The sequence below is a fragment of the Mauremys reevesii genome, linkage group 11, assembly GCF_016161935.1.
Source record: "Mauremys reevesii isolate NIE-2019 linkage group 11, ASM1616193v1, whole genome shotgun sequence".
NCBI lineage: Eukaryota > Metazoa > Chordata > Testudines > Geoemydidae > Mauremys > Mauremys reevesii.
In genome coordinates, this window is record NC_052633.1 from 69,150,649 (window position 1) to 69,175,789 (window position 25,141).

General features: G+C 42.7%; 1 protein-coding gene across 7 annotated transcripts in view; it reads right to left on the minus strand.

Annotated features, from left to right (window-relative positions):
• Positions 1-25,141, minus strand: part of PTPN4 (protein tyrosine phosphatase non-receptor type 4) — a 302,113-nt gene that overhangs the window by 102,603 nt on the left and 174,369 nt on the right. For 6 of the 7 annotated variants that reach the window (XR_005586213.1, XR_005586214.1, XM_039494797.1 and 3 more), the window contains 4 exons: positions 22,269-22,397; positions 18,413-18,561; positions 5,806-5,941; positions 1,373-1,418 (listed from right to left, as the gene is read on the minus strand). Coding sequence is in view for 5 of the 7 variants with exons in the window: in XM_039494797.1 (XP_039350731.1) it covers positions 1,373-1,418; positions 5,806-5,941; positions 18,413-18,561; positions 22,269-22,397 (460 nt within the window). In the remaining 2 variants the exon portion in view is untranslated. Of the gene's footprint in view, positions 1-1,372; positions 1,419-2,944; positions 3,032-5,805; positions 5,942-18,412; positions 18,562-22,268; positions 22,398-25,141 lie in introns of those variants that run through there. The other variant, XM_039494800.1, reaches the window with a different exon arrangement.

The window sequence follows — 25,141 nt, forward strand, 5'->3', positions numbered from 1 at the left end:
AGCACTGTACACTTTGTAGTCTGTGTTGTAATTGAAATAAATATATTTGAAAATGTAGAAAACATCCAATAATATTTAAATAAATGGTATTCTGTTAGTGTTTAAGAGTGCAATTAATTGTGCAATTAATTTTTTTAATCGCTTGACAGCCCTATAAATTAGCCTTCGAGCTAGCCAATATTATGGCTCAAAGTGCTGTCACGTGGAAGTCAAAGCTTGAAAATTTTCCAAAGTACTACAGTACAGGGTAACAATTTTGTTGCAGACAGTTTAAAACAAAACTAAGATTAAAGCCAGTTTATTATTATTTTTATCTCTCTCTAATCCAGAGAAAAAGTATTTCTTTTAGATGGCCGTCAAAATAAGAACAGCTACTTTTAGCTTAATATCCAAAGGTGTTTTACCATTTATGCTCAGTAGATGTGAGATAATATCCTGTGATCTTTCACGTTCTATTGACTAGAAATGGACTACCATGGAGAGATGGATTTTTTTTCAACACTTCCATGTAAAACGTCTTTATATCATCATCCCAGGTGTCAAAATAAAAATCATACCCTAATCTCTTTTTGTTATGTGAGTGATGTAAAAGTAAAGTCTCTGAAACTGCACCAAAAGGCTCCAATCCTACAAGGTGCTGAGTGCCTCCTGGGGTACTGAGCACCTAGCAGGATTACACCAACTATGGCAGATATAGATGTCAATCCTACAGACTGGAGAATATAAGCTGAAGTGAGATGGTTCTTGGCAGCCCATTCTGATTAATAAAGCCTCAATTTAAATTTGGGTAAAATTACTACCTTTCCCTATCAATTTCTCTAGGAAGCAAGCCACGTTGTCAGTTACCTGGCAGTAGCAGTCAGCTTACACTGAACTTTTAAATAAGATTAACTAGTTCATGGAGGGATAATATTGAATTGAATGTCAACTCTAGAAATATACATAGCAGAATTTCTTTGTAAATAAGGGCTACAGCCCATCTAATATTAATTATGTTCTTCTTATTTCTAAAAAATATTTAAAACTCTATCTCTCTTCTATTTGGCATCATGGTTCTTGATGTTTACAAATTCATAAACCAGGACTTCAACTGACCTGAATTCACTTTCACTTTTTCTTAAGTATTTTATAACGGTCATCTCTTCTAAATGCCAATAGAAGAGAGTATATTATATAGAAGAATTTTACAATATTTAAACTTTCTCAGTCTAGAACTTTCTCTCTTTTAATTCTATACTTTATATAGCTTATTAACAAAACCGAATGGATAATAATTTTCAGGAAATCAATAAAATAACAAACCTTTTAAATATTAGCATGTAAAGTTAGGTTTCTGAAGGGTAGTCAAAAAAGTGACTGAACCCCTACTTACTGTATTTCAAGCTCGATACCTTGCTTATCAGTTGGTTTCTCCCAAACTGGAAAAAATATTGAAAAGGGACAAAATATACATATGCTTACAATGAGCTCAGATACTGTATCAAACAGGCAAACTACTCATTACAAATATGCTAATGACTTAAATAAGAAACAACACACACAAAATGGAACAATTTAATTTTATACAAGGATAACAGAAAAAATGACTGGGGTCATTAAGAGAGTAAAATAAAGTTTTGGGACAATTTGACAGTGTTTTATTCCTTACTTTAATAATAATAATAATAATGATAATAATAATTAAAAAGTCCAGTACGAACATGGCTTGAAATCAACGGATGAAGACTTAGAAAAATAATTGATTAGCAGATAATGGAAAGGAATTAATCACACTTGACAGTAAGTTTAACCTTAAATATCAGTGGTATTAAAAAGTTATAATCTAATTAAATGAGAGAGATTTTCGCAATGGTAGGGTAAAATGAGTTCTAACAACCTACTGGCTTTTCATTATCAGCTACTAATAAGTTACCAATTGGAAGGAATGTGTCAGATTTTCCATATAATTTCACAGCAGCAAACAATGCTCACACATTAAGTAGGTGTGATTTGCTACCCACAGTAGCATGCAGGTATTTTTATAAGGAAAACGGGAATGGTATTCTGTGACCCCTTGCAGTACCATATTCAAAGCACCAAGGGCCATGTATTAAAATATAAACCCATTAAAATAAATATGACAGAATAATACCTTCCCCATAGGGTCATCTGAGTGCCTTTTCATTAGACATACTCGGTAAGTCTCAAGGCACTTAAGGGGTTAAGACGCAATGCATGCAATAGTTCCCATTACGTAATGGTAAGTCACATGATTTGGAATTCACCAGTGTTATGACACAGAAATAAATTGTGCCATCAGTTCAAAGAAATGTTGTTTATATTTTACAAGGTGCTGGTAAGTGGACATTATGCAGCTACTGCTGGGTTAACACAGATTCCAGCTTTCCTCTAATAACCAGCTGGTCTCTAATAGGGGTGAAGAGCAAAGTGTGCTGCATCAGTAGGCAGTGTCTATCTAATATTGGCAATATTGCTGATGTTTTTTAAAACAAAAGTGAGGATCTGTACACCGTAAATAAATCTAGCACAGGAAGAGACCATGGCTTAGTATAGATTTTTGTTTTGTTTTTAAACGACACAGTTGTATACCAGAGTGAAATAATTCCAAGCCTTGTTTGTAGCAATTCGACCAGAAGGGGAGTATATGGCACTACAATGAGATATCATAAGTTACCCTGAACACACTCAGTTCATTCAATTTATGGTTTGTTCGGAGCAAAGCATGAAAATAATAAAGTCTTCAAACACATGTAAGTAATAGAGTTTTAGAGACTGATTTTTGTTTCAACATAAAGTGCAACAGTGCTGAAGTTTTCAAAGTCCTTTGTCAATTCTTCATTGTTCTCCGACACCATTTCCTGCAATCAGAGTTATGGCACAATGAACGCTGCCAGTTTATTACAGAGGACAGGATACTTCAATATGGATCCTAGCCCTTTTGCTCTTATTTATGCAGTGATGTCTTTAAAGGTTTAACAAATCCTTCTTCATACACCTTCAAAATAGCTTCACAAACAAATCTGTATTGACTCTGAAAAGAAAGTTGATTAAGTTAATTGAAAAAGAAATATAACTTATATGATTAAGTTAGAGATAGAAAAGGTCTCTTAGGTCACCCATCTTATCTTGAAAGGGCAGAATTGTGCCTCATCAAAAGCAGCAGTTTGGTAATTGTACCTTTATTGAGGAGTAGGGACTTACTCCAACCCCATGGATTAACTAGTCTTAGGTTTTTCTCCCTCTAACAGTTTAAGAAATAGTGTACCAAAACTACCTTGCCTTTTCCCCTTTCCATTAATTTTGACATATTAGTTGCTCATATCTCACAAACTTCTAGAATGAGAAACCAGTGCTTTATGTCATCAAAAGCTTGACTCCTGGCTTCTTAATTTCTAAAGCATTCTATTTTCAACTCTAGCAGTTCTTGAGATATGAGTTACTAAAAACCATGTCTCAACTAAACAAAAAAAAGCAAAAGAATACCTTAGAGTGGACCATAAAATACAGCCACTATCTTGCAAAGTGCCTCAGATATAAATGATTGCTGTATAACAATATATACCACTGGAAAGGTAGTATTTCTACCTTTCCAATGGCTTAAATTGGTTTTATATAGCCCTGGTTAATGAACAGATGATAGATCTTAAACAAATACATGTCACATGGATTTAGAATTTTAATTATTTATTGTATCATTACATGTGTATCAGTATAGAAATATTTACATATATTAGTATAAATATTTTTCTGTTTGAAGATTTCTCTAGAAAACTGACAATTCTCAGTTCTTTTCATTTATGACATGGGAAGCATGAACATGGCATAGTGCCACCTTGTGGAAAGTGCATGTATCAATCCAGAAATGGAAAGGCAGGAGGAAGTAGTCTAAAGCAGTGGTCCCCAACCTTTTTGTGGCCAGTAGCACATTCATGTTTTCAGAAGAGTGTGGTGGGCACCAACAATTACTCACATACAGGGCCGGCTCCAGGCACCAGTGGAGCAAGCACATGCTTGGGGCAGCACGTGCTACGGGGCAGCATTCCATCCGTTCAGCAGTCGGAGCGTTTTTTGTTTTGGTTTGGTTTTGGTTTTTTTGGTGCCAGTTCTGGGCAGTACGGAGAGAAGTCGAAGAGAAGCCGGGAGGACACAGAACACTGGCACCCGCAGCCTGCAGCCCCGGAGTACTTTGTCCCCAACAGGCGCGGGTCCCCGGCTTCTCTCCCCTGCTGGGCACTAGGCGGGCCCCGCGTCTGCCGGGGACAGAGAACACTGGCACCCGCAGCCTGCAGCCCTGGAGTTCTCGGTCCCCGGCAGGTGCGGGGCCGCGGCTTCTCTCCGGCTTAAGCTGCAGCCCCGTGCCTGCCAGGGACCGAGAACACCAGCGCCCACAGTCTGCAGCCCCAGAGAAGCTGGAGAGAAGCCGCAGCCCTGCGCATGCCAGGACCGAGAACACCGGCGCCCGCAGCCCCAGAGTTCTCTGTCCCCGGCAGGCGTGGGGCCGTGGCTTCTCTTTGGCTTAAGCTGTGGCCCTGTGCCTGCCAGGGACCGAGAACACTGGCACCCACAGTCTGCAGCCCCGGAGAAGCCGGAGAGAAGCTGCAGCACCACGCCTGCCAGGGACCGAGAACACCGGCGCCCGCAGCCTGCAGCCCCGGAGTTCTCTGTCCTCGGCAGGTGCGGGGCTGTGGCTTCTCTCCCCTGCTGGGCACTAGCTGGGCGCACATAAATGCCCCGGCGGGTGCCATGGTGCCCGCGGGCACCACGTTGGAAACCCCTGGTCTAAAGAGACATGGTAACATGCAGAGTTTAGGCAGTCCCTGAGTAAAACACTGAATCTGGTTTAGTCTGTTACACTGGTGATGTAATAGTTAAAGAGAAGCATTTCACTGAAATTTTGCCTTATGTCTATTAAGCTCAACTATGAACTGCTGTCAGATGGAACTTATGTCTGACTCCAAGACAAATGAAAGTTCTTAAACAGATTCTAAATCTATTCCCAAACAAAAATTACCTTAAAATAGAATTAAGGTAGAGAATACAAATCAGTAATTTAGGCTAAAGTACATTACAGGGATGTTGCAATTATCCCCAAACCAAGCATTATAAACCTAGGAAAACTCCAAACATGCTAAGAAAAACATGTGGAAACATACAGTTAAGGCACCCAAAAAACCCTTATGACAGGTGTCCTTTCCTGATCCTATGAAGTATTTTATAATCCCAGATTAGATTAAACTGATTTTTAAAGACACAATAGATTTCTTCTATGTGTTCCTCTCTATTGTGTCACTACAGGGCAGAGTTAAAGTTACTTTTTGTATTGCCAGAGCAGAATTACACAGCTGGATTGTATCACCCAGCTTCCCCCTAATTCATCTCCTCCAAATTCCTTCTGCTTCTTGGAACTCTTTCCATTTCCCTTCACACATACTCCAGTACCTTGTTCCTTCCTGTCACCCTCCCTTTCCACATCTCTAGTTTCACTTTCCTACTCTCTCCATTCATTGAGCAGATCTGGTGCAAAGGATAGCTTTTGAAAAGAAATATTTAGAATTAATAGTGATTTTTGCCATTTATTTTCATTATTAAAAAAGTATGTCTGTCATCAGAAGCTGCTGCAGAGAAACTCATGAAGCATCACTGAGATATCTTACTGTTCTCAGTGGACCAAGACCATAGCAACTCTCAGTTAAGCTGCTCTCTTTCAAAATATCCAGCACCTCTTACTGTCTTCAGTGAGAGTGAAACCACTGAGTAACATGAGATTACTTTTCTACAAGGTACAGTAGTAAGTATGATACTTACAGGTGTTTGGATCATCATGGCCCTTTGATCTCTCATTGTTCTCACAATATCTAATGGATAAACAGGCTGATTGCACTCAATAAGACACATAGCTGTTTCCATAGTTATAAGAACCCCTGTCCGTCCAATCCCAGCACTGGAAAAGAAAAATGTGTCATATCATTAACCATCTTCAAACTCTCTTTTTAAAAAAAATGATATACTCCTAAAATGTAAAAAACATTTTAACATTACAATCTTCAATATCTAAATATACGCAAGAGAAATCTATGATTAGTACAACTGAGGGTTACTGATGACATTCTACTATAAGAGCAGTGTTTGTACATAACGTTGGAAGCTTTCTGTCCTTCCTGGATATAAAAACTCAGTGGGAAATTTTCAAAGCACTGGATGGATCTCTTACCCTTCTGAGTAAGTTTGCATTTTTCTATCTCTGCACATTTCTTTGTCCTCCTAGAATATAAAACCTGAAGAATTTCACAATATTTTGCTGCAGTATAACCAAGCAATCTATTTTTAGGGGTTTCCAAACTCCCAACTGCTGGAGAGCTATTCGGCTCACCATGGGAGCTGAAGAGCCCTACACTGAATAGCACTCAATATCATCTTGCTGTGAACAAAAAAAGACAAGTTACCTGTTCCGTAACTGGTGCTCTTCAAGATGTGCTGCTCATGTCCATTCCACATTAGGTACGTATGCTCGCCACCTGCACCGGTGCTGGAAGTTTTTCCCTCAGCAGTATCCATAGGGGAGCAGCTCTAGCGCCCTCTGGAGTGGTGCCTGCATGGTGCGGTATTAGGGGAGCCGCCAGCTCCTTCCACCCTCAGTTCCTTCTTGCTGGAAACTCTGACAGTGTTGAAGGAGGGCGGGTCACGGACTGGACATGAGCAACACATCTTGAAGAACACTAGTTACGGAACAGGTAACTGTCTTTTCTTCTTCGAGTGCTTGCCCATATCCATTCCATGTTAGAAGACTCCAAGCAGTTCCTGTGGAGGCAGGAAGGAGTTCATGGCTGTGCAGATTGTAATACAGCTCTGCCGAACCCAGCATCATCTCTGGCCTGCTGAGTGATGGCATAATGAGACGTGAACGTGTGGACTGAGGACCATATCACTGCTCTACAGATGTCCTGGATTGGGATGTGCGCCAGGAAGGCTGCCAAAGACTCCTGTGCTCTAGTCAAATGGGCCCTGACGATCAGCAGCGGCGGGACCTTTTCTAGCTCATAATAGGTCTTTATGCAAGAGGTGATCCAGTTGGAAATCCTATGTGAAGAAACTGGAAGTCCCTTCATCCTATCCATTGTAGCAATGAAGAATTGCATCGATTTACGGAAAGGCTTGGTACACTCCAAATAAAAAGCCAAGGCCCTCCAGACGTCCAGTGTGTGTAAACGCCTCTCCTCAGTAGTCTTGTGAGGCTTGGGACAGATCACTTGCAGGAATACATCCTGGCTCATGTGGAAGGAAGATACCACCTTCGGCAGGAAGGACGGGTGGGGTCACAGCTGGACCTTGTCCTTATAAATACTGTGTAAGGCGGTTCTGCGGTCAAGGCCTTAATCCCTGAAACTTGTCTCGCCGACGTCACTGCCACCAGGAAAAGTGACTTTCCAGGACAAGTAGGAAAGGGAGCAGGAGCCTAGCGGCTCGAAAGGCGGACCGGTGAGCTTGGAGAGGACCATGTTAAGGTCTCACTCAGGGACAGAGGCCCGTACCTCCGGGTAAAGCCTCTCGAGGCCCCTCAGGAACCTGACAGTCATGTCATGAGAAAAGACTGTCTGACCTTGGCTTGGCTGGTGGAACATGGAGATGGCTGCAAGGCACACACTGATGGAAGAATGCACCAGACCCTGGTTCCTGAGCTGCAGTAAGTAGTCCAAAATAGACTGCACTGAAGAACGCGAGGGAGAAATGCCATGCTCCGACACCCAGCGGGAAAACCTCGTCCATTTGGCCAGGAAAATTAGTCTCGTGGATCGCTTCCTACTTCCCAGGAGGACCTTCTGGATCTCCTCCAAGCAGGTACGCGCCTCCAGATTCAACCACGGAGCATCCAACCCGAGATGTGTAGAGACTCAAGACTGGGGTGCAGGAGCTGACCGTGATCCTGTGACAGCAGGTCCAGATGGTAGGGAAGGGGCAAGGGAGGGGCCACCGCCATGTTTATGAGTGTGCAGAACCAGCGCTGGTGAGGCCATGTGGGGCAATTATGATAAACTGTGCCTTGTCCCTCTTGATCTTTACTAGGACCCGGATGAACAGAGGGTACGTGTACATCAGACCCTTGGCAACAACAGGAGAAAGGCATCGGAGGGGGAGCCCTTGCTCAGGCCCTGCTGGGAACAAAACCGATGGCACTTTCTGTTTCGCCTGATGGTAAACAGATCTACTTGGGGAGTTCCCCAGCTCTGGAGGATCATGCAGGCCACCTCCGGGTGGAGTGACCACTCGTAGTGAGAGGAGAAGTCCCTGCTGAGGTGATCTGCTAGAGCATTCCTGATGCCTGGGAGGTGACCAGATTTCAGATGCATGCTGTGGCTGATGCAGAAGTCCCGGAGATGGAGAGCCTCTTGGCAGAAAGCCAACAAGCACGCTCCTACTTGCCTGTTGATGTAGAACATTGAGCCCATATTGTCCATCAGGACTCTCACCACTTTGCCCGACATGTGCGGCAGGAAGACCCTGCAGGCCAGATGGACCACTCTGAGTTCCTTGACATTTATGTACAACACTGCCTCCTCCGGGGTCCACATTCCCTGGATCCAGAGATGTCCAAGGTGTGCCCTCCAACCGAGGTCTGAAGCGTCCGACACTAGCTCAACAGATGGAGCAGTACTGTCGAATGAGACTCCTTCCAGGACTTTCTTGCGATCAGTCCCCCACTGCAACGAGGTGAGAACTGCCAGGGGAATGGTGACGGTCTTCTCCAGGTGGTCCCTGGATTGGGAATAGGTCGACGCCAGCCATTGCTGCAGGGAGAATATGCGGACCACCTGGCATGGCAGACCACATGTGTGCAAGCTGCCATGTGCCCAGGCACAGGCACACACTAGCCAATTTCAGGAGAAATGCGGACACTTCCGCGATGAGGTCTGTCAGGTCCTGAAACTTGTCTAATGGTTGAAATGCTCTCGCCCGGGTTGAGTTGAGCACGGCCCCGATGAATTCTATCCTTTGAACTGGAACAAACATGGACTTTTGTGGTTGACCAGTAGTCCCAAGGAGTGGCAAGTGGCTTGTAGTACAGCGACGTGGGGTTGGACCTGAGCCTTGAAGCTGCCTTTGACTGGCCAGTCGTTGAGGTACGGGTAAATCTGGATATGCCTAAGCCTGAGGTAGGCTGCAACTACCGACATGCACTTGGTAAACACCCTTGGTGCTGTACCAGGCCAAATGGAAGGACTGCAAACTGGTAGTGAGCCGAACCCACCGTAAAACGGAGAAAGTATCTATGTCCTGGGAAGATCACTACGTGAAAATATGCATCTTTCAGATCAAGGGCAGCATACCAGTCTCCCAGATCCAAGCAGACCATGCAAAACTTTAGTTCTTTAGGTACCTGTTGAGGTCTCGCTGGTCCAGTATGGGACGCAGACCACCCTTGGCCTTTGGGATCAGAAAATACCAGGAATAGAAACCCTTGTTCCGATAAGGAGGCAGGACTTTCTCCACTGCCCCCAGCTGTAAGAACCCCTAAACATCCTGCTCAAGAAGACTCTTGAGAGAAGAGTCCCTGAAGACGGATGGGGGGGGGGGGTGTGTGGAAATAAATTGGAGGGTGTAACTGTGTGCCACCATACTGAGGACTCAGCAGTCCGAAGTTATTGCTGACCATGCTGGGAGGAAAAAGAAAAGGCGGCTGCAAAAAATTGGGAAAATTGGATCCAGGGAATAGACTGGTAGGTCGCACTCAGGCATGCCCTCAAAATGACTTTTTAGCTCCTTGCTTGGAGCGGTTCGAGCCCGACTGGGCAGAGGGTGGGGGCAGGTGGCTTGCGCACTGTCTATAGCCCTTGGGCTTTTTGTGCAGTGTGTCCTACTGGGGCTCGCTTTCTTGCCCCTGGGGTAGTTGCAATTTGAAACACTTACGTGCCGGGCCTGGAACGTAGAGCCCCGGGGTGGTTCAGGAGTCCTTCAGCCCATGTAATTTGTTGTCCATCTGCTTCGCAAACAGGGCCTGGCCATCAAAGGGGAGGTCCTGAATCGACTGCTGACCCTCGGAGGACAACCCAGACAGGAGCAGCCAGGATGCTTGCTGCATGGAAATGGCGGACACCAGGATGCAGGTGGCAGAGTCTGCCGCCGCTTGAAGGGCCACCCTGTCAGCAGCTGTGCCCTCGTCGAGGATCGCCTGGAATTCTTTACAGAAACCTTCTGTGAGGGCATTCTTGAAGTTGGCTGTGGTTTGCCACATATTAAAGTCATAGCGGCCAAGAAGGGCCTGGTAAGTTGGCCACCCTCAACTGTAAGCTAGACGAGGAATAAATTTTCCATCTGAACAAATGCAGTCTCCTGGAAACTTTATTTTTGGGGGTAGCTCTGGGTTGCCCCTGGCATTCCCTGTGGTTAACTGCCTCAACCACCAGGGAATTTGGAGCAGGATGGGAGTAAAGGTATTCGTGCGTATGCTCTGCCCATTTGGAAATGGGGAACAGAAAGGAGGGGGTTTGCCACAAGGTACTAGATATCTTCAATAGCCCTTCGTGAAGGGAAGAGGCACCCTAGCAGGGGCTGTGAAGGAGAGGATGTCGAACAGGGAGTCTGCTTGCTCCTCCACCTGCAGGCCAAGGTTGGACATGACCCTCTTCAGCAGCTCCTGGTGTGCCTTAGTGTCATCTGAGGAACCGGGTGAGAGGGCTCCATGATGGCCTTGTCCGGTGATGACGAGGAGGAGGCTGGTACCACAGGGCCAGCCACTGGGCAGGTTTTGGTACCGATGGTGCACACAGCACTGAGAGTCCGCGAGGCTGTCCCGCTGATGTGGAGCCTTGTTCCGTACCGGAGCCATATCCGGAGCAATTGCTACCCGGTGACCAGAATCCACTGGAGCGGCAACTCTGTGCCTGGCGATAATCACAGTCAAGCCTAGAGGAGGACTGGTCCAATTGGGACATGCACCTCTCATGGGAACTCGGGGATGGAAGACTGGCGATCCATGCCTAGCGCTTCGAGACCAGTACCGGGATGAGGAGCGGGACCTGAGGTATCATAGGCCAGGCGCGGGGGGGGGGGGGGGGGAATAACCCCAAAAACTGTGACACCCATCTTGGGGATTGTTGGCGGGGCCTGCGACTTGTCTTCTGATCGTTCCCGGGATCTGTAACGGTGTTCTGCAACACGAAGGGCTGGTCCTGATGTTCCTGCTGGGGAGCACATGCCTCCATGGGTCTGCGCCAGGTAACCGGCAAGGTCCGCCTCAAATCCCGCGGCCGGTGCCCAGGGTCTGGTGACCGTAGAGGGCTCCGATGCATATGCCTCCCTAACTCAGAGGCATGACGGCTTCAAGCAGGTGAACGGTGGCAGGACATCCCCCACGATGGGGAATGGTGCCGTTGGGGTAAGAGCAGATGGAAGGTCCCAAGGCTGTGAGGTCTGGGCACCGATGGGGCCGGTGTGGGCAGCACTGAGAGCGTCAGGATCTCCTGCACAGCCTGGAGTGCTTCAGGCATGTATGGCACCTGAAGCTGACAAAGGTCCACCCCTGTGTCCAGGCCTTCAGGCAAGAAACAGGGTGGGCTGCATCGCTTGACACGTGCTGAGGCCCAACATCCTGACAGGGGAGATGAGCTGCCCGGTGCGGGTCTTAGCTCACCCCCAGCCCTGTCCTTCCCCTTGCGTGGAGTAGGAGACCGTCCCCTACCGGCCTTCTTCGACTTCTTGGCTGGGACCATGGACAGGGATCGGTGCCGGCTCGTCGAAATGGCTCGCCATGGTGCTGTGTGCCGAATTGGACCTCTGTTCTGGGGCCAGAGTGAGCGCCGATTCCATCAGGAGTGCTATGAGTCTAATCTTGCAGTCTTTCTTAGTCCTAGGTTTAAAGGACTTGCAGATATGACACTTATCACTTATGTGCTCTTCATCGAGGCACCTGAGACAGCTACTATGCAGATCGCTCACGGGCATGGGCCGTTTGCAGTGATCACAGGGCTTAAAGCCTGGGGACAGGGCATTCCCTGGCCCACGGCTAAGTCCCCGACAAGACTAACAAAACTAACTACTGCTAAGGGCTAACTAAATCAACTACTAACTATGTATACTAACTTTACAAGAACTCTAGTTCGTATGAACGAAGCCTAAGCAATACTAGTAAAAGCAGCGAACGTTCTGTGCACCGTCACTGCGGGCAAGAAGGAACTAAGCGTGGGGGGAGCCAGCGGTGCCCCTTATACCGTGCCATGAGGGCACACTCCAGTTCCCTTCAAATTATTTTTTTTAAAGGACCTTCAGCCTAATGAGCCCCCTCTTTCTTCACCGTGGCAAATGGTTCATTTCAGAATCATCAGGCAGTGAGGGGGTGCTTCAGTTCACGATACCCCATTAGAAGCTTTTTACTGAATGACTTCTGTCCCATCTTCCACATTAGGGCAATACCAACCCCAATTAGCTTGACTGCTGTATGTGGTAATTGAACAGGTGCATTCTATGACTAACCCTGTGAAGTCAGCCAGCTTGGGTAACTGAATTATGCTGAAATTAACACCATGCTGCTGTTTCTATGGACAAATAACTTGGAATAGAGAGAAGCTGCCACTGCTGGACAGACAGCAGTCTCTTTGGAGGCTAGCAGCTGCGGAGGACACATTTTGGCTGGTCAGAGCAGATGTCTAAAAATCCACAACTACACTGTGTAGTATTATTTTATTTAGACAATCACTAAGGACTTATTTAATGACATGGTCACATAGCAGGGCATCAGAAGTGAATTCCCAGCTGAGATTACAATGCGTAGTGCTGAAGAACTATGCATTGAAGATGAAGAGCTAGATTCTGTGTTCCACTTTATGCTGCTCAGATGGCATAAAATGCCCCTATAGTTGTTAGAATTGGCTCCCAGGGCAGTTGGATGGCATGCCAGCCTTGGTCCCTCCACTCCATTCCTGCACTGAACTTTGCTCTTAAAGGAGCGGAGAAGCTGGCCTAAAGCCTGGGCTTGTAAAAAAATAAATAAATAGGAAATGTACTAACCAAAAGTTGGTGACAAAATGTTTAAACTTTAAATAAAATAGTCTCCAATTAGGAATCTATGCTTCAGAAGGTAAGCATTAGCAAGATCCTGCTTCTGTACACCAAAAAGGCTCTAAGGATGTGTCTACATAAAAAAAACCACCTAGTCTCAACACCTTTTAATAAAAGGTAAACTACAATATGAAGGTTCCCAAGTGGCAAAATAGTGAGAAGTCTTACAGAAAGGATATTTATTCAAAATTAAAAACAAAAAAGGCTTGCGTTTAATTTCTTTGTGTGTATGTACACACTCTTCCAGAGTTAGGAAACCTCAGAGAACACCTAAAACTGAGGCAATTTACTCTTGAGCATGGTAAACATGTTTTACATTAAAATGTTTCATATTAAGAGAAATTACAATAAAATATACACTTGGTACTGTCGGGAGACCAGTGTTTTCCATTTGTCAATATGATTGGGAACCTGTATTTGCGTTGTCATATGTACCTTAAATGATACAGTCTGAAGGTGTTTCAGGCTAAAGTGAAAATGTTTGCTTTTAAACAAATTGAATCTTATAAGTACACATTAATAATGCAACTGTAACTTATCTTGATCAGTTTTATTTTTAAATACAATTTAGAATTTAAATATTCTACAAAACTTTAATATGTTCCTTTATAATTCTGTCCAGAAGGTGGCATCAAAGGTTACTATATAATGTAGTGGTTTGAATACAACTTTATTATTAGGGGCAAATACAATATTGTATGAAAAACTGCTCAACAAAAAGAAGCTAGGAATATACTCAGGATTCCTATGGATAATGCTCCAACTATCAAGATATATATGCACTGTACCAAGATTTAGTGTATCCTTCATTAGAAAGAATAAAATTATTTTAGAAAATTAGAAAAAATGTATCCAACCCTAAAACAGAATGATTAGTCCTTATAATTCAGATTAGCACTCACTTTCAATTCCCATATGTTAATGCTGTTTGATAACAAAGCAGAGAAAGAGGAAGTTACTCACCTTGGGCAGTAATGATGGTTTTTCGAGAGGCGTCCCCCTATGGATGCTCCACTGTAGGTGTGCTTGCGTCCCTGCGCTGCTGATCGGAGAACTTTGGTAGCAGTGTCTGTTCGGCCCGCACATGCACTGTCCCCTCTTCATATTCTGCCATGAGCTAACCACCATTGCCCGGGCGAACCCCCATCAATTCCTTCTCTACCGCAGAGTCCCTGACAAGAACTCTGAAGTAGAGGGAAGAAGGGTGGGTCATGGAGCACCCATAGCGACACACATCTCAAAGAACCAGTTACTGCTCAAGGTGACTAACTTCCTTTTCTTCTTCAAGTAGTGTCCCTATGGATGTTCCACTGTAAGTGACTCCCAAGCAGTATCCCTAATGGGAGGAGGCTGGGGCTTCAGAGTGGAGTCTGCTATGAATGATAATATTGCGGAGCCAAAGATCGTGCCGGAAGCAGAGTCCCCCAGTAATCACATAGTGTTCTGCAAAGGTATGCACAGATGTGCAGACTGCTTCCCTGCAGATTTCCAAGATAGGGACATTCTTGAGGAATGTGACAGAGGAGGAAATCAACCTTGTGGAGTGTGGTTGGAGAATAACCTTGTTCTGAAAGAACTGTATTAGGGCAGTGTGCCATCAGTGCTGCTATCTCCCCAATTCTCCTCGCTAAGGTGATTGCCACCAGGAATGCTGTCTTCATAAACAGGTATGTGAGCAAACGAGAGGCAATGGTTCAAAGGGCAGCCTAGTTAGGTGAAGATTCCTGTCTTCTGGGTGAATCTTGATGCAGGTCTCCAGATGGTTGGAGAGCTGCCTCCATTAGAAGGTGTGTTAGTCTCAGCTCTCTGTCCTTTCGAGACCACTGCTGTTGACAAAACACACACTTCTGGGGAAAATGGCTTTCCCCGGACACAATAGGAATGTCAGTCCATTAAGGGATGGCCTGTTTACAGGAGAGGCACCTCTTAAACCCCAGTGAACCGGGCATACCCCACACAGGGGTAGTTCCCAGAAAAAGGGGAAGTAGTAAATAAAGTTGGGGGGGGGGGGTTGTTTTTTTTTTTAAAGAAAAAAAACAAATGAAACTCTAAACTCACAAAAGAAAGATTAAGTTAGAACAATAGGGTTAACAATCTGATGAACGGACAGCTAATAGCTTTGTCTCTAGCCAGGGGTGGTTGAGAAGGAACTGAGAAGGGTTCTCCCCTGCAAGGCTGGTTAGCCTTGTGGCAGAGCACGAGGAGGGGACAACATATGTGCAGGCCAAATGGACACTGCTACCAAAATTCTCCGATCAGCAGTGCAGGGCTGCATGAGCACCTACAGTGGAGCACCCATAGGGACACTTTTATTTACTGGGAAGTCACTGATTTGCAAAGAACATAAATGTTGACAATTTCTCTCTACAGTTCTCCCTTAGCAGCAATTAGTGTTCAGATATACAGATTTTTAAATGGCTGATATTAACTCTTTTTGGTCTGTCTAGGCCACACATTAATAGTTTTGTGGCATAAGTACTGTATTCCAAGAGAGTTGGACACCAGTTTAAAAAAATATAACTCAATGTAGTTTCATATACAACAGGTTTACAAAGTTTTCCTGCCAATTTTTGTGGCTTTACAATCACTTGTATCTATTATTGCAAGGAAGGGAAGATCCACTCTAATGGATCTGCAGTTTTTTCTATTTTCCTGGGATCAAACTGGAGAGAAAAAAAGGTAGTGGTATTCTTCCATGCTCTTCCGAGAAAGTAAGTGCCAGCCACGTGAGTCGCCAAAACGAGAAATCACCACAGTAGACTTGGCAGATATTCAAAAGATGTGCATCACATGACATCCCTAGAATCCTTGAGCTTGAGACCCCTGGGTATGGGTCCTTCTTGACTGAGGAAGAAATGTGATAGTATCTCTAAAATGCCACCCACCTGAGTTACCCTCATGATACATCACACACAGTAAATTGTGCAAGGTCTGTGACCCTCCCTCTCTTTTCTTACATGAAGCATGAAATAGCTATCAGTGCTGTCATTAAAGTTTTCACCACTGGGCAGCTGAATTAACACCTCCCTGAGATGAATGAGCACTTGACACCTCCCAGACGTATTATTCTAGGCTCTCTGCAAACTAAGGCCATGTCTACACTAGCACATATGTTGGCAAAACTTGATGCTTAGAGGTGTGAAAAAAACACTCCCCTGAGTGACATAAGTTTTGCCGGCACAAGTGCTCATGTGCACAGCGCTATGTCAGCAGGAGAGCTACCGCTGCTCATCGAGCTGATTTTATTATGTCGACAGGAGAGCTCTCTCCCATTGGCATAACGCAGCTACACAAGCGCTCTTGTAGCAGCACAGCTGTATCAGTACAGCTCTTTGGCTGTAAGCTTGTAAATATAGACATGGCCTCAGTCTCTGCATCAGTAATTCCTGGTTCACACTTTTGAGGTTTTCTTTGCAATCACATACTTTAGCTAGAAATACACTAAAACAAAAAAACCCTTTGAAGTTAAGATTCTGGAGAAAAAGAGAGGTGTTGATATTCTGCACTGCCACAGTGTCCAAGCTTTGCCTTGGGCAGAAGAAAATATATTTCCCTCCCATTCCTGTGTGAAAGACCCAAACAAAACCAGGAGAAATTGACAATACACAAGAGGCTGTCAAATGCACAAAGTAAACATACTGGGGAAAAAACCAACAATTTTTGCTCTAACCTTTTCCAGTGTAGTGGGGTGGTCACTCACTCCTGCCTTAAAAGGCTTAAAACAGACCGGGGAGAGGGCTGTGGCAGGGAAGGAAAAGCGGGGCTAATTGGGGAAAGCAGCCTCAGCTGGGGGCCATGCCCCAATCAGGCCGAGGCCGGCTTAATGAGGGCCCAACTGGTCCTTATAAGAGGGCTGGGGCCAGAGACAGACACTCTCTAGCTTTGAGAGGGAAGGACCTGGCTGCAGGGAGCAGAGAGATGGTACCTGGAGTGGAGCAGAGCTGGGGGAAGGCCCAGGGAGCTGGGGAGCTCCGGCCTGGAAACCCCCCAGGCTGCGACCTAGTGGAAGGCCAGTTAGGTACTGGGGTTGCAGGGGGCAGCCCATGGGTAGGCAGAGGCAGCAGGTCCAAACCCCCCTTGCCTATGATGAGTGGCTTTTACACTGCAGTCTGCCCCAGTGAGCAGGGGCTAGATGGTGACTAGCAGTAGCTCACAACTGAGGCAAGGTGAGGATAGAGGGTTGGGGGTTCTCCTGGGTGGGGAGACCCTGAGACTGCGGGGATATTGCCAGGGGGCAGCATGCAAAAGATAAGGGGGCCAGCCGCAGGGGACACTGGCCTGAAGAGGGCATTCCGGAGGCTGGACATGCTAGTTCCCTGAGATGACCAGCAGGAGGCGCCACAGCGGTGAGTAGTGCACCACATCATCCAGTTATAATAATCTTAGGTCTTACGTATAAAAGCAGTAGATAAAAAAATTAAGTTCACAGTGTCCCTTTAGCCTCTGTTTCCCCATCTATAAAAGGGGTATACTAGTTGACAGGTTAGATTGTAAGGGTTACTGTTTGTACAGCATTTTGAAGATGAAAGGGCCAAAGTCTATTCACGTATGTATGCCTGCAACTCTCAAAGAAGTCAGTGGGTGATGTGCATGTTGATTTGAAGACAAAATTTGGCATTAAGTATTATTCCTGTCTTCTACTTACATTAAGTGCTGTGGAGATTCTGTGTTAAATGGATTCTAAATGTGAATGATGAAATGTTAACTGTCACTAAAAACTATTTAATAAGAACAGCACATTAATAGTCTATGTAAATCTGAAATACACCTTAAAGAAAACATGAATACAGTTGTTTTCATTCATGTCAAAGTACACAAATGTTAAATATTTGAATCTGGTAAATATGGATACACAAATATTCAGTACTGGAGAGAAGACAGACTTTGGTGAAAAAGTGATTTATGTCACTACTGTACATGCTAGAGAGAGAGAGAGAGAGAGAGATCTTGCCCTCATGGATATAAGATTTATCCAGTTCTTTTTTAATTTTGCAGTTCACAGGCACTGTATGTATAGCAGTTTCCTAAATGGGAAGTGGTTTCTTCTCCCTCTAGAATTACCATGATCATTACTATCCACAGGCATTTTACCTATATGAAACATGACAGTGCATTTGATTCTGAAAACTGCTCACTCAAGTGTGATGCTAATATCAAAAGGTATAGAGAAGTATGGATAACTGTTCAATTCAAATTTTAAATCCCCTTGTCTCTTTCCTTTAACAGGAACTCAATGAAATTTATAATTGAATTTAATCAGAAATGGTGAACAATAAAAGACTAAATAAAATAGAGAAGAAAGCATGTGATGAGAAGAGGCATTCAGTCAGACTATTTATGAAAAGTTAGAAAAAACAAATACCTGCAATGAACAACAACAGGTTCTTCTCTGCCAGCCCTCTTTTTTCGTACGAGACACACAAAATCTAGGAAGTCACTGGAATCATCAGGAACCCCATGATCAGGCCATGCTACATACTGGATCTGGGTGAGCTGACGAGTTTCATTTTTCTAATCAGGAATACAAAATTTGTTCAAATGTAATTCAGACTTCATAATAAAAAAAAACAGTGTTAATCAACTATACTCGCATAATTACCTCTCATTTAGACATCTCAAAGCACTTTATGAATATTAATTATTTGCCAACACATATTTTAGAATCCTATTTTTCCTTATAAACAATAATGAAAGGCACAAATGTCTTTATAAGCCATTTAGAGTACATCTCTAGAACAGGCAAGCTATTACTTTGGCTTTTCTGCTAAAGTCTGTTTTACTGTTATCTAATCTTTTCAATCCGCTCCGTCTGTTGGTGGAGCTCTCTGGGGCAGAAACAGTCTTGCTTTGTTACACATAGTGCCTAGTACAATCGGACCTTGATCCTGACTAGTGCTCCTAGGTATTACCATAATATAAACATAATGCATTAGAAATGGGCTGGAATACATTTCTAAAATTCACTACCAAAGTGCATTGTAAAATAAGCAACGAGGTGCAATTTGGACAGAAATACCATATACCAATTCAACAAAGAATCAAGGAAATATGACTAATAATGCATAAGAAAGAGAAGATCACTATTTTAAAGTGTAATTCTACTCTGAAAAGCAATTTTCTAAAAATAGTACTATGGGTTCCATGTTTGCTGCACCTAAATGGCAGATCACATTTTCTCAACTTTAAAGTGAAAAGATTTTTTCCCTCTAATGCCCAGTACCAAACACAGCCAGGCATCTTAAAATCAAGCAGTGCCTTTTCTGCCTCACACATCATTAGCAATACATAAGAACATAAAAGTGGCCATACTGGGTCAGACCAATGGTCCATCTAGCTCAGTATCCTGTCTTCTGACAGTGGCCAATGCCAGGTGCCACAGAGGGAATGAACAGGCAATCATCAAGTGGTCCATCCCCTATCGCCCATTCCCAGCTTCTGGCAAACAGAGGCTAGGGACATCATCCCTCCCCATCCTGGCTAATAGCCATGGATGGACCTATCCTCCATGAATTTATCTAGTTCTTTTTTGAATCCTGTTATAGTCTTGGCCTTCACAACATCCCCTGGCAATGAGTTCCACAGACTGACTGTGCGTTGTGTGAAAAAATACTTCCTTTTGTTTGTTTTAAACCTGCTGCCTATTAATTTCATTTGGTGACCCCTAGTTCTTGTGTTAAGGAAGTGTTATTTACTCCTCATATTTACTTTCTCCACACCAGTCATAATTTTATAGACTTCAATCATAACCCCCCATAGTCATCTCTCTTCCAAGCTGAAGAGTTCCAGTCTTATTCTCTCCTCATACAGAAGTTGTTCCATACTCCTAATAAAAATATTCTGCAACAGAAACTTAGTTAACAATTATTTTGATGTATGCCAAAAGAGAATCCATCTCTCACATTCTCAGTTGTGCTGGCACTGCAGGAATAATTAGAGTAAAAGATAGTCAAAAACTTGCCCTTGTCTATAAAAGAAGCACATCTAACTGAATACACCCAGCGATCAAACCTGTTGAATAAGAAGATATTATTTTTGTGCTCTCTTTTCTAACCATAACCACAACAGAACACACAACAGGTAGCTTAAAATAATAATAATTTCTAATTTAAAAATATCAGGGAATTGGGGGATTAAAGAGTGTGGAAAATAAACATGACCTGAGGAGACTGCAGAAAGTGGGGCCAGAGGTATGTGGTGGCAGTTCTGTCTGCATGAGAGAAAACTTAAGTAGCAGGGGGGGGGGGGGGTCTAGGAAAGGCAAACAGGGAAGGAAAGGGGCTATGTAAGCAGATGGGTGAGGGAAATGGAAAGAGGGACCAGCAGGTGACGAGACCCTGAGTGCCATGGCCATAAACATCTACAGCTATATGTGGTGTACACTGAGGTGTGTGCTAGAGTGCTGAAATGTAGAGAGACTGACCAGGCAGTGGAACAGGAGAAGCAGCTGTGTAGTAGGAAAATTTCAACCTTCTGAAATACTAGGTACCTCTTGATGCACTAATTAAGTGCTCAGTCAGGATTACAGAGTTACATTTAATTTATAATAAACATAAATAGCTAGTTAAGTACTTACTACATAAAAAGTACTATAAAATATACAGTAACCAAGATTTCTTCCACCGTGTATCAGCCTCAGCACAACTTTATTTTCTACCCTGACTTATTTGGTTTACTGAAGGCCTTCCCCACCCAACCACATCCACATGCCTGCTAGACCAAAGTAATACTAAAAAAATTGCCAGATTTCTCCTATTTTTGGAGGATCACTGAGTAGGCCTCATAAATCCTAAAATTTTGGAAGATACTCCTGTATTACATCTTCAAATTCATGTAACCCTTTGCCCATGGAATTCTCAAAATTGAAAGAGAAAAATACAGCTGTCCCCTTTTTTGCAAAATTACACCATAACAGCCATTTGACTAGCAGTCTCCATTAATTATGATGTAATTTCTCTCAGGAGAATCTCATTCTTTCTGATGCCATTCTGTGACTTATTATTCACTTATATATAAAACGTACTGTACAATATCTGAGATGCAATAGAACACTGGGAGAATAGGCCTATTCTATGAGAAATTTTAGAGATAAAATGACTGTTTTGGATAATTCAGCGGCAGTAACCAACAGTGAGAACTTCCCAACTGATCTTAACTACTGCAAAAGTGTACAATATCAGAAAGTTTCAGTTAGTTGGGAAGTCATATCATTTGATGCTTTAAAGATGATCATCTGTGCTCTAAATTGTACCTGGAAATGCAAAAGCAACCAGTGCAGAGCTCTTATCCTACTTAAGGGGCGAAAAAATGGTAATCTAACTATTGTGCCATTCTGTGGTAACTGTCAAAATTACAAAAAGTATATTTTTGTACTAAGTTTGGAAGAACTGTAACTGTTTCACCTCAAACAGAGCCACTGTCTTTCAAAATATCGATCCTCTCTCGTTTTCTAAGTTACTAGGAATTGGTTCTACCTGCAAATCCTTTTTCTTCAAGTTAATACATGAAGGATACTTACCCATAACCAGAGTTTTTTTAGATGGAACCTGCATATTCCCAACATTTAGAATTGTCCCCATAAATTTTGCCACCATATATCAGAAATCCAAGCTTTCGTTTAAAAATATGAAGCTTAAAGACATTGTTTTAGGAATACTATCCTCCTAATGTGGTTTGTTACCCTATTAAGAAATGTTTACTGAAAACTGTCTTCAGAGACACAAAATGTGTTTCTAGGCAGCAACAATGAAAAGTTTCTAATTTCTATCCTAATCTAATGATGTTTGGAAAAGATCAAGGGAATATATTAAAATAAATCTCTAATGATTTCTTATTTAATTATTGTCATGGCTTTAGCTTTAGGATTATCTTGGACCAAAAAGCTCTTAGTTAATTAACACTCATCCCATATGACTAATATATTGCACTGTACCCATAACAAGAACAAGATTAAATCTCTGTTCAATTCCCTGAAAAGGTACCACTAAAACTTTTTTTGTGAACAAAAGGTATGTATTCATAAAAAAGAAAATAATTCACACAAAATAAGATCTTTCAAACTGAGACTCATTTTCTATGGGATTTTAAAATTATCAATTAATTGGATATAGTCAATAGTCTACATGTGGACGTGCTATAAAACTGGAAAGAATGTCCGCAGTTAGGTAATTCTACTTTGAGGATTCCACAGAATTTGACTAATAACTATATTATAGTTTTACCTCAAGGTTAGTCAGTGTCATCTCTCTGAAGACATAAGCAGGATTTCCTTCCTCTGAATGGCAGGTAATCTGGAAATTTCCATATGATGAGCTTCCTGTAGGCTCTGGCCAGTACTGATGGCACTTAACCTAAGGTCGAGAGGTTTTCAAAGATGACAGTCTTTAGATTCATAGACCATTATTTTTCCTCTTTTACAGATTCAGCAAAGTTCTCTTCTGAGCATTTTGGAATTACTGCTGACTTACTTACCGAACATACGGCAGGGGTTTATAATTGAAAATGAGCTATTAACTGCATAACTGAAATAAAAAATTTCAAACTAGTGTAATTGATATTAGTCCTGAGCAGATGAATACAATTAACCAGTTTCAACTGTTTTTGTTCATATGACATAATCAAAGGATCAAATTTTGACTCTGCAAATGCATGTAACTCCATGAAAGTTCCGTATGAATAGTTGAGGGCAAAATATGGTTTAAATTAGCATTGCAGGATGTGCAGTTGCCATTCACCTTGAAGGCACCAAACTTTTCCTCTGATCTATCTGTGTGAATATTATATAACTACACTGCCTGCAGGCACTTAAATACTTGATTTTCATACAAAAAGTCAGGTAACATCATGTATAAGTCCTGCTTCTCTTCTCAGCTTTGTTTCCTTCACACAGGCCCCAACTCTTGAGTTTAGTGTAATTGAATAGTGATGCCTTTAACTTTTGATATTACTTCTTTTTAAATATTCCCTTTTGACACCACAGTGATAGGTCCCTCCTTAGATCCACTCCTAACTTCTAAAATCCTAAAATAATCGTTCCTTAACGCAGATTTACATGAAAAAGAAAACATGTTGCTATAATGTGAAAGGAGGAGGTGGCCAGTAAGCAGTGACTAAGATTGCTTCATGGTGGGACAAAACTAAGGTGCATTAGGTGGTGGGTTTACCAAAATCTTTACAGTTAAATGAGAACGTTAAAGAAGACCAACTTTATGACAAACTGCTTAAATGCCCAAATATAAATAGAGGTCATTTCAGTTCATGCATACTTTTTATCTTTCTAATCCACCTGGCAGGGTCTGTAAAAGCAGCCATATCTGCAGACTTTCTGCTCTCCTGAGACACTCTGGCATGCAGTGGGATAGTGACTTCATTAGCCCCTTGATCAGCATTAGAGCAGGGAGTCTGCCGATAGGTAAGACAAATGAAGTCCTTTTATTTCAATATTTAGCAGTTCTCAAAGAATTCTATAAATATCAGTATTAAAAAACCTTAGAGAACTGCTATCGTGGGTCTGTTCTGAGATCTGCAAAGAAAATTAAAGTAAATTAAAAGGGCACTTGAACTGAAATTCCCTCTAATTGTGTTCATTTGGGAGCACACAGCATCATATAGTAAAACTGAGTCACTGAAAAATAGTTTAAAAACATTTAAAAAACACACCTACAGTTATTTTTATGGTGTTTAACAGGTCTGACAGCACAGCAAATACATGGTTATTTTAACAAGAATGCGCACACACACAGCTGAACTGAAGTCTGAATTAATGTGACTATCCTCAACACAGACCAGTTTTGCTGGCCAGGATGATAGACATCTACTGTAAAACCCACCAAATAAAACTCAGAATTATGATGAAATTTCAGGATATTGCAATCAGCCAATTATGCTTATGTGTTTCAAGTTCTCCAATTGCCACTGAATGTTACAAATAGTATGCCAGCTGTTCTATGAAATACACCAGGTATGTGCTAATATTTGAATGGTACTTCAGTGGACAGAGGCAACACAATGGGCAAAATTATTAAGGAGACAATATCAACCAGAGTTTCAGGTATAGCTGAAATTAGGTGATGCCATTATGGCAACATACACATAATTATTTAGAATTACTTTCTTATTTATAATTTGTATATATGCAGCTAACAACATGCAACGTAACAGCTTTTTCTATTAAAAGAAGCATATATAAAAATGGGTTAAGAACTAACATGACTGACTACTCAAAAACAAATCTTTTAAAATAAAAGATTGCATGTACAGTAGTCAATTTGCAAACACTAATAATCTTTCATTTGATTAAGCAAATACCCAGAGGCAGTACTCCACTGCGTGGAGGTGTACAGCTTGAAAGTAATAGAATCAGGGACCTCGAGAAGTCATCTAGTCCAGTCTCTTGCACTCATGGCAGGAAAAAGTATTATATAGACCATCCTTGACAGGTGTTTGTCTAACCTACTCTTAAAAATCTCCAGTGATGGAGATTCCACAGTCTCCCTATTATATTTATTTATAATTTATTCCAGTGCTTAACCACCTTGACAGCGAGGAAGTTTTTCCTAATGTCCAACCTAAACCTCCCTTGCTGCAATTTAAACGCCTTACTTCTTGTCCTGTCCTCAGAGGTTAAGAACAACAATTCTTCTTCCTCCTCCTTGTAACCACCTTTTACATATTTAAAAACTTATCATGTCCCCTCTCTGTCTTCTCTTTTCCAGACTAAAAAAACCCGTTTTTTCAATCTTCCCTCACAGGTCATGTTTTTTAGACCTTTAATCATTTTTATTGCTCTTCTCTGGACTTTCTCCAATTTGTCCACATCTTTCCTGAAATGTGATGCCCAGAACTGGACACAACACTCCAGTTGAGGCCTAATCAGCGCAGAGTAGAGCGGAAGATTTACTTCTCATGTCTTGCTTACAACACTTCTGCTAATACATCCCAGAATGATGTTCGCTTTTTTTGTAACCGTGTTACACTGTTGACTCATATTTAGCTTGTGGTCCACTATGACACCCAGATCCCCTTCTGTAGTACTCCTTCCGAGGCAGTCATTTCCCATTTTGAATGTGTGCAACTGATAGTTCCTTCCTAAATG